The following is a 10,646-nucleotide window of genomic DNA, read 5'->3' as shown; positions in this document are numbered from 1 at the left end:
ACACTGTGATCTCATAATTATTTTTCATCTTTTTGTAATTCAGTGAAAAATAAAATAATTCGAGTTTGTCAAAAAAGAGTAAAATATAAAACTGAAAAAATAAGAAGAAAATACACTTTTGTGAAAATCACATTTTTTAGTTCTTTCTTATTCAATAAACAATAAAAACCTTTAAATTTAATAATAAATGAATAAGATTGATTTTTAATTGTCAGAAACATCAGTTTGAATAGAAAAAGAGTCATAAACAACTCAATGAGTAAAATAAAGACGGTAAAACTAAAATTTGTCTTAAATGATCATGACACCTTGTTTATTTAATTTCGTATGTCTTACAGTTGTGAGTAATAAAGATATGACTTTTTCAAAAAAAGACAAATGTATTATGAATACAGAGAGCAAATTTTTCTATATGATTGGAAAGACAAGTATTTGTTTGTTATTATAAAACAAATGGTAACATATAATCTGTTTTGTCTGATTATTTTTTTGTTTTGGCATTTGTTTTTTGAAAATGCATTTTTGGGATGAAAATCAAAACCAGAAAATTAATGAAAACGAAAGATTTACTGATAAACAGTGTATAGTTTATGTATATACTTATAAGATAGTGACGCTTATCAACCAGATTTTGTATTCTACTCACCCACTTTCACAATATATAGCTATTTGAAGTGAATATACTGTTTGTTGTTTGTGGCGTTTATACAGGGATACACAACAGGAACTAACCAACAAATAGATTCACAATTCTTTTATTTTGAATTGATATACCAACTCAATAGAGTGATGCTATCCTTACAAATTTAAAATCAATGATAAAGCATACAAAAACGAAGAATCAGGGTGATGTGAGTCAGAGATTTGGAAATTATGTAATCACATCATTTATTTGTATAATAATACAGTAAAAGATTAGTATAATAATAATAATTTTATAAAAAAAGCAAAGCCCCTCCCCTATAAATATGTAAAAAAAAACGCTTTGATTATTGTACGATACACAGAAATGATTTTCAGAGATCACAAAAGAAACAGAAAAATAACAAAGAAAATAAATAGATTATTAACTATAATAAAACCTATAAAACCAAAGAAGTATTTTACTCCATTTCCATCAATAACTCTGTCAATTCATTGAGGAAATTCAACCTGTCCACCTTATCGTGGTGATGACGATATAACTTGTAGGCATTGAGGGCAGCGATGTCAAGTAAATCATAAAGTATTCTCACATTCCATCTTGAAGTGCGCCTTCTACAAGTGTAAGTATGTATCATCTGATCTGCACTATCAACACCTCCCATTGTCGCATTGTATTGTTTTATCACATTTGGTTTGTGTACACTCACAAGTTTGCCATCCTTTCCCCTCACTTGCTCCTGAACGGTGTACAACTCTTTAGCATGATGCATCGTCGTCATAATGAGCACCAACTTCTTCTTTTCGTTATAGAAAGAAACCAATTTGCATACACCTTTTGTATACACTTCCGTTGAATCTGCCTCTCTTGTAGTAGCCTTTTTATCATCATTGGGGTCGTACCGTTTGATTTGCTTGGCTTCTTCTGGTACCTCAACTCTGTTTTTTCGCACAGTCCCAAGCAATGTTGAACCATATTGAGCCAAATAATGTGCCAATCTTAAGCTGCAGAAAAAGTTGTCACATACAACTGTCACAAACTTTCCCATACACAGTTGCGGAGCTACCATATCTATCGTCACCCGAAATCCTTGATTTTCTTCCTTCTTGTCGCATTTTCCACAGTACATCTGTAGGTTTATAACCATACCACTTTCACAATCACAGCACATCTTTTTGTTATTCATTGAACATATTATCAAACACAATATCAACAACAAGTCAATTACCGATGTATATGTTTCAACATCGTGAATCTCCGACTTCATTGATTATTCTTACAACAAAAAAAACAAACCCAAAACTTGATGCCGTAACGCTGAGGTTTGGACTTGATGAATACCTTTGCCCATATCTTTCACTTGAATGCGCAAAGGTGTTCATCAACCGATAGTGTGGTGCTCGGTGTAAAGTATTTGTTGTTCACTAAGTTGTGAATAAAAGCTTCCAACACTTCCCTAATTTTGCCAAACTTGTCATTTGAGTTTGGCGTGTTTGATGGTTTGATTAACCCCTTTTCTATAGTCTCTTCATCATTTACTTTTGTCTCACTTCAACATCCTTTTTTAGCTTCTCTTCGGTCAGGTCAACAAAATGTTTTTTGACCCACTCATCACAACTCAAATAGTCTTCTTCTTCAGTCTCTTCTTTATTCTCTGGATTTTCCTCTTCATCGGATGCACTGTCCTCACTCTCTTCTTCATCACCCATAAAACAACTCTCTTTCTCAACTTCATCCGGAAAAGTTGTGACATCGTAAGTCTCGATGTTAGCATTGATAAGTTGAAAAACATTTCTGGGCATAGCTTTATTATAAATATTTGGTTTCCAGTGTTTTTCGTTCCAAAGCTCAGAAATTGGATTCTTTATGTCGTGGTGTGCTCCCATATATAGTAAAATGCCGAAATATCGTATAATGTCTATTTTTGTTATTTAGGATTTACCTTTTTTCCTGATAATTTGGCGTTGGTAAATGCTGTTATTTTTTCGACTAAATTTTCGTCAAAAAACCCAAAAAACAAGTCAGAAGCAGTCGGATTACAAAATTCTGCTTTATAGTCAGCACCCACCTTCGCAACCTTCCTTTTGAACTTTTTCCTTTCTTTGTTGATGGGGCCCATTGCTTTCCACTTGTAGTCACTAACAATCAAGTCTTCCATGTGATAAAAACGAGTTTTGATGTTTTTTTGTAACATGAATGTTGGTATAATGGTTTTATAATAGTTTAATTATTATATCACATAATTCAAATTAAATTTATGAAAATATATTATAATAACATTTAAAACAAAATATCATTCATTATACTTTATAAAAATAATTTAAAATATTAATTTAAATAAAAATAAATATAAACAACAACCCTGAAAGTTGAACTGAAAAATAATATGGAAATAACACCAAAAGGATGACATAACATAAACATGTTAACGAAGAATGGGTAAATGTATACACAAGCACGCAAATACGACTTTTTGTACTCAAATGTAATAGTTTGTTTATAGTTTCTATGTGCTCTGTCAGATACTAACAAACAGATTCGTAATTCTCGAAAATGTACGTGTAAACCTTTCTGTTAAATGTTTGTTTTTGAGTGAATTTTAATAATCAATAACTATGAGGGGGTAAAATTCTGCAGTGTTTAATGAATATACACAGTCAAATGAACACGCAAAAAACATATTTGAACAAATATACGTAGTAGATAATGAACGAAGATAATAACTATGCTTTGGGCTGATGTTTGTTGTTGTTTATTTATTTTCATTTATTTTCATTTTATATATACTTGTTATGATGTAATATCTTTTGTCTATAACAAAAATAAACGATAAAAGCGTCGAAAAACGAAATTATATAACAGAAATGAAGAAGAGTGATATGTTGATACATGAAAGGGACAAAAAAGTGAAAATGTTCAATGAATTAGCAAGTAACACACATAACCCCACATAAGGGTTCAACGAATAAACTATACTTTTAAATTTAAACCAATTATTTTAATTCATCTTTTTTGTTGTCATTATAGTAAATATATAATAATAAAACTATACAATATGAACGGTAAACTACAATTTTTAAATTCTTTTTCGTATCTTCGAAACATTTGGCATTTTTAACACTTGTTATACTTTTTGAATTATTTTTTATTATAAACAACAAGTAATTGTTACACTCGATACAAATTGCTACTCACTTATTCAGTTTTTCTGTTGTTTTAAAAAAATGACGGTTATTTGTTTATACTTTCTTTTTACTGGCTTTCATGAACTATAAAATGGTAATTTTACTGTCAACTTTTCAGAATTTTGGAATTGGGTTTTGTTTTTTTGAAAATTTTTGAAAAAAAATAAAAATTAAATTTTGTTGATTTCTGGTACTGGAAGGGTTAAACATAGACCTTGTAAATCATCACGTTCCATTTGAGACATTGATAACAACAAAGAATGTAAAGTGTTTTGAGGCAAAGGACAGTCATTAAACAAATTGGATTTAATAACGTTTTCTCTTTTCTTTTCGGCTACTTTTACTTCTAAAATGCGTTGTTTTTTACTAGAATTTGGTCCATAGTTATTTCTTCTGTAAATTTTAAAACATCCGAACAAAGTGTAAGTTCGTCATCTACACATTCTTCAACGTTATCAACATGTCTTGTTCTGTTTGAATCGGTTTGAATAGGATGAAGTATATCACCAATTTGAGTGTCAAAGTGTTCTTTGTAATAACTAAAAACTTTATTTATTTCCTCCTCTAAAAATGGGTACTTTTCAATACACATTTCTACATTGTTGGGTAATTCAGAAAGATCATAAAGAAGCCAGAACTCCTCACCAACTTCTTCTCTCATAAATCGTCGTCTGATTGTTTGAAACTGTTCAAAACTTGTGACTACAAGCAACCCATCGTTCGTCTGTACTAATCGATTTTTCTCTTCAATTTTTAACTTTCTATTTGGAATGGCAAATTGTTCCATGACAGTCCCAAGAAAATGATCAAGGATAGATATACAAATTTGAGAGAAACTTTCTCTTTCATTTGGATCAATGATTCCACAATACAAATACTTTTTGAAGTATTTAAAGTTGCCACTTTTAATTAAAACTCGTATATCAAATAAATGTTTGATATACAATTCTATCCTTTTATAAGCCATAAAAAACAAAAGGCCATCAGTTTGTAACCAGTCACTCAGAGCTTTCATTTCTGTCATTAACACATTGACAAAATATACAACACCTACAAATACTGGATTTGTAAAAGACACCACACCAAGTTCAGTGTCATTTGGTATGTTTGTGGAGATGTTTTGTTCAACACCAGACAACAATATAAAATTTACAAATTCTTTATAATATTCAAACACCCAATTTGATACTAAAACAGTGTAAAGAAATCTTGTTTTACAAAGACGGCTCACTTTGTTCATCACACTTTTCAAGTCATAATGTGTAAAATACTGAATTAACAAATTTCGATTTTGTTCTTTGGGTATTTCACTCAAATATTTGTCAACAATGTACCCATAACAACTTTCAAATACAATTTTGCTTGATATGTTTAATCTATGGTCACAACAATAATTATCCAAAAAACACTCGACCAAGCCTCCATCTCTTTCAACAATTTCAGTAAGATTTCCTGCGACACCATTATCATTACTTTTCAATGTTATATCTCCATCACTACAAAATGAACACAATTTTGAAAAATTGGAATTGTAAACACTACACACAATTTTATCGATCCACTTTGTCCAGTTAATCGCGTTTTTTGAATCGTAATATCTGCAAATACTTAACCTTTTTTCTTCGAATGTAAACTGTTTTTCAAAAGTCTGTACTGTCATATTTATAGAACTTCCTAAAGTCCCGTTTTTTATTTTCGTTTTTTCCCAAAAAATAAAAACAAAAAATCGAAAGTACCGACTTTATTTTGAAAAAAATACCAATACCGTTGTATTATTTTCTTACAAATTCGGGAAAATATCGGAATATTGGCCATCTTTTTCCAAAAAACCCGATCCCGTTATTTGATTTGACCATAACTCGATACTTCGCAACATATACACAGCATTGTTAACCTAAAAGCACAACAATTAACGTTTAAGTGAATTTGGATGGTGTTGTTTGTGTCGAGTTTTAACTGAATATTACTCTCGTTAAAAAATATTTTCAATTAAAAACAAACTGTGGTTATCTTCTCTGAATAAAAAATAATGAAATAAAGAGTTCCAAAACCACCAAAAATTACAGCAAATGTTTGATAATTTTGACAGGCATAAGTCAAATTGTCAAAGGGCAACACTAGAAAAATAATACAAAATAACAATATTGTTTTGTTATTGGATATTTTAAAAAAGATATTCTCACTGAAATGCTCAAAAGGAATGTCGACTTTATAAAACCCAACAAAGATAAGTTATCAAATCATTTTGTTATTTTTATTGTTTTTGTGACAACACTATTAAGCATACTAATCTTCGAACTAAGCTTTTGTTTTGTGAATATTTCATTAATTAATAAAATGTTTGATAATGAAAAAGATTGACATTAAATTTATTTGCTTTTGTACTAAAACGCACTTTTGGGATCATTCGTGTGTTTTTATGAAACAAAAATCCTGTTATTTCAAATTTATATGGAATTTTTTAATGCTTAAAAATTTTTCAAGTAAAAAAATATTTTTTGAAGACTGTTTTTCTCTTTTTTACTTGGAAAAAATAAGCGAATTTATTACAAAAAAACGATTCCAAAAAATAACAAACAAAATAAATGCAAAAAATCGGGACACCTCAGTACCGACTTTTGAAAAACAGTTAACAATCTTTATAAACAAATCTTGCATAAAGAGAGAGATAATGATCACCATATGTTGAAGAATCTGTTGAAATTCCATATCCAACACATTTATCAAAATTGTTTGTAATTTCTTCTTTTTCTACAATTGGTATAAGTGAAGCTCTTCGGGTGACAGTTTCATATGATATTGAAAGCCCCTTTCCACCCTTTTCAGCTAGAAGTTTAAGTGCAACCAATAACTCAGACCTCATTCCATTTATTTGTGTTTCAGTCATTGAAGTTGCCTTTGACACAATTGCAAATAATATAGTTATATATTCGTTTTGTGAATTCAATTTGTGATCAGAAAAATTACCTTTTATTTTTTTTGTGTTTCAAAGGCTTCCGAAACTGATTTTTCCAATATTTTTGCGGTTATAGTTTCAACATCAAAAGTTCGATTTTCACTTTTTATACAATTTCGAAGTATTTTGATTTTTTCAATTGAAGCGAGTTGTTTTAAAGTCAGCTCATTTGTTGTCAATTTTGGTTCTTTGTTTTTATTTGATAATTGTTGTACTTCTGGAATTTGTATTGTTCTTGTTAAAAACCTTTCTTGTGTACAATTACTTACAGTTTCAACATCTTCTAGTTCTGTATTATTGTCAATTTCTGTCTGCGTTTCATTTCTTTGTGAAATACATGTTGTATTGTTATTTTTTGGTATTTTTTCTGTTAAATTAATGATAATATTTGGAAAATATACATAATTAAGTAGATGTTGAACACCTCCATTTATTACACGAGCATATTTTAATACAATGGGATCTATAGAGTTGAGAATAAAATCTCTAATGTCAGAAAGTTCTTGAAATGTATTTGGGCACGAATGTTTAATTGTGTTAATGTTGTCCAAATAATCTTCAATTAATATTGAATCTGAAATATACTTTGAAAAGTCCAAAGCATAAGTCAAAAGACAATTAATACAATTAATACAATTAAAATTTGAAATAAATATTTTTTAGAGTCTTGTTTTGTTTTCCCTGATATCATAACCAAGTTTTATTAATTCGTTATTGTGTTTATTTTCAAAGTGGTCACACCTTTTTTCATATCCAATAATTTTGTTACACAAAATACAGTACCAACTATTTTTCATTTGATTTTCATTACACTCTTGAATATGAAGTTTGAATATCAAATATAATGAAAATAATTCTTTTCGATTATCAATACGAGTTTGTTCGTTCATTGTTTGTTGTGTTTATCAAGATGAAATTATATTAAATATGTATATATTATTACCTCTAATCAAAAATTACATCAAAAATGTTTTATCTTGTTGATAAAAAAATAAAGGGAATTAAATATAGCATCATTATTATACATAGTTATGAAAATGTATATATTGAATCATTATTTTTAAAGATGACTTTAATATTGAAAAATGGAATTATGTTTATTGAATATTTTAATTTCAATGATAAAATGTATTGAAGTTTATTATTATAATTTTTAAGTTAAATTTGTATTTGACTTATATATTTTAAGTCAATTGTTTTGTTTTTTGTATTATTTATTAAAAACAAATTTTTTATTTAATTTAATAATAATAATATAATTATTATACTTATATGCAATATATTAAATTATATTATAAAAAATTAAAATGAAATTTATTGAATTAAATAATTCGGACACAATAGATTAAAGAAGTGGAAAAAACCGCTTTTGATAATTTAATGGTTAAATGATAATATGAATATAATTTTTTGTATAGTTTATTTTTTTTCCTTTTCTTAGATTGATTCAAAAAACAATGTTTACAAGAGTCTCTTTGACTTTTCAAGATGCCGATGTTTGTTATTGAAATTTGGGAATTATTTTTAATGTAAAGTAAAGGCTGGATTTGCCGAATAATAAAAAAAGGAGAAAGATAGATTGACTTCGAAACTGTTCTTTGAAGCCAAAATAACCAAAAAACAACTCAGAATTTATCAAATAAAATGAACTTTTTATTAAATATTTTTTCAATTTTTTGCAGAAATAAAAAACTCAAAAACACTAACCCGCAAGTGTACCTTTTTTTCAAACCCCCTTTCACTTCTTAATATTTTTTTTCATTTTTTTAATCATCCATTAAACAAATACTCAACAGTCAAATCGATTACCTCTCGAGCAACATAGTTAATACACGGGCCAGCACGTGTTTTTAATAAACCACTTTTCAATGTCTCTCAGCAAAGACAGACTGCACCTTTATTTCACATTCCCTCTTGTTAAATTCCTCATTCGCTCATAAATGCATTTCAAAGCCAAACTGAAAAACGCACTTTGGACTTACTCACCAACTGAACGTGAGTGCATCCATTCCCAACGGGTTTTCAAGTGCCTCTCAAGCAAGCGATAAATGACTTGTTATTTCATTGTACTTGCTTTTTTGAAACTTTTTATAAAATAAACGAAGCAATTTATTAATATTGGTCAATAAAAACAATGTAAGACGGATAGTTTTGTGTAAATTATCAGAAGCGGTAAAAGGGCGCTGCACATGTCCGTTATAATTTGTAGTGTTTTGTTGCTTTTTTCCACCAAAACCTCAATTATTTGAGGCAAATTGAAACTTTGGTGATAATTAGAGTACCATGAAAAATCACTGCGGCGTGAAATATTACTGCGAATTGTTATTGGGCAAAAAAATAATGTTATTGTTGCTTATAAAACATAAAAAATAATTTACTTTGTAAAAATGTTATATAATATGGCTATCAATTAAAACAAGGGTAAATTCGTAAAAACGAACATTCCAAACAACTCAAACTAGATATTGGTTTTTATTTTATTGATTTTAACAATTTATAACATAAAATACTAAACAATACATCAAAATATAATAACAAAAACGAATAAATTAAAACATCTAAAATTTGAATAAATAGTCCACCTTTTGGACATTTTTATTTGAAATTTGATTTCTGCACAGCTTGTCGTTAATTTTGTTGTGAATATTGAAATTGTTAACTCCAATTGTATAAACTTAAATTACCATTATAATCAATATGTTTTAACATAATAATAATATAAAAACACACAGAATTATCAACTCGAATTATTAAGATCGAATAAACGTTTCAACTTCGAAATTATTATAACAACGCAAATTGCAATACAACAAACATAAACAAAATACAAAAACAGGTTGTAAACATATCATATTGATAATTTTTTAAAATATAAATCAATTTGATGATAACAAACGGTTAACAAGCGTGGGGTTTTTTAAATGGTCGATTATTTAATCACACCAATAAAAATCTAAATAATTTGTTGAAATGAAAGAATTAAGTTGTTTGGGGTTCTGGTGTATCAACCCTTTTAAAATAATGATAATTTATAATAAATGTATCCATAATTAATAGATTAGTTTAATTATATGATAATAATTATTAAAATATAGTTTCACATTTAAAAAAATAAATTATAATTTATTGTTGTTTTATTATAATTTTTTGCTGTTGAAATGTTGATGTTAATTAAATTTGCATGTTAATTAATTATTTCACTTGTTTATTGTTTATTATATTTTAATTATATTTATACTATATTATTAGTTCATTGTTTGATTTATTTAATGTGAATTGTAATTGTATTTCCACAACATTCCACAATCAAAATAGATAATGATCATACAACCGATATGTCAAGTATTTACTAAACGATTTCGATATTACAGATGTTGTTATGAAATAGATAATTATATTGTTTATTCATTTTGTTTTTGAACCATTTTTTGTGTCACGGTGTGACGGGTCAGATTCTTTCTCCAAATTTTTTACTTAAAAAAATCAACGACTTTCATAAAACATCTACAAGACATTGAGTAATGATTTTTCAAATAACAAGTCGTTGTGAAAGCAACTAATGAATTCACTTTATATATCAGAATGTAATTATATTGTTAAGTGATTATTTGGTAACAAAAAATATAAGAACGATTTTTTATTTATAATTTTTAATCTTTAACAACAATACAATATTGAGCACAACTTTATTGTTAAAATGTGTTCATATTTTGGCAGAGATATCGACTGTTCAATAAAATTATATTATATAAATTGATGTAACGGGTAAATAAATATCAATTATTGGTACATTTATTTTTTTTAAATATCAAAACAAATTTTACTTGATAAAATAATTTTTGGATATGTGAAACTATAATTT

General features: G+C 27.6%; 2 protein-coding genes across 2 annotated transcripts; both read right to left on the bottom strand.

Annotated features, from left to right (window-relative positions):
- Positions 1-1,103: 1,103 nt before the first annotated feature.
- On the bottom strand, positions 1,104-2,121 carry EIN_275410 (hypothetical protein; the record flags this gene model as incomplete). The annotated part of the gene is made up of 3 exons (XM_004254667.1): positions 1,104-1,898; positions 1,936-2,042; positions 2,094-2,121. 3 exons carry the CDS (start codon positions 2,119-2,121, stop codon positions 1,104-1,106), a joined length of 930 nt encoding a protein of 309 aa, XP_004254715.1.
- A 57-nt stretch (positions 2,122-2,178) lies between these two features.
- On the bottom strand, positions 2,179-2,529 carry EIN_275400 (hypothetical protein; the record flags this gene model as incomplete). The annotated part of the gene is made up of 1 exon (XM_004254666.1): positions 2,179-2,529. One exon carries the CDS (start codon positions 2,527-2,529, stop codon positions 2,179-2,181), a length of 351 nt encoding a protein of 116 aa, XP_004254714.1.
- Positions 2,530-10,646: the final 8,117 nt, after the last annotated feature.

The sequence above is a fragment of the Entamoeba invadens genome, assembly GCF_000330505.1.
Source record: "Entamoeba invadens IP1 unplaced genomic scaffold scaff_1105074725195, whole genome shotgun sequence".
Classification (NCBI taxonomy): domain Eukaryota; phylum Evosea; order Mastigamoebida; family Endamoebidae; genus Entamoeba; species Entamoeba invadens.
Note: the sequence above shows the minus strand (reverse complement) of the source record. Positions and strands in the feature narration are given on the sequence as shown.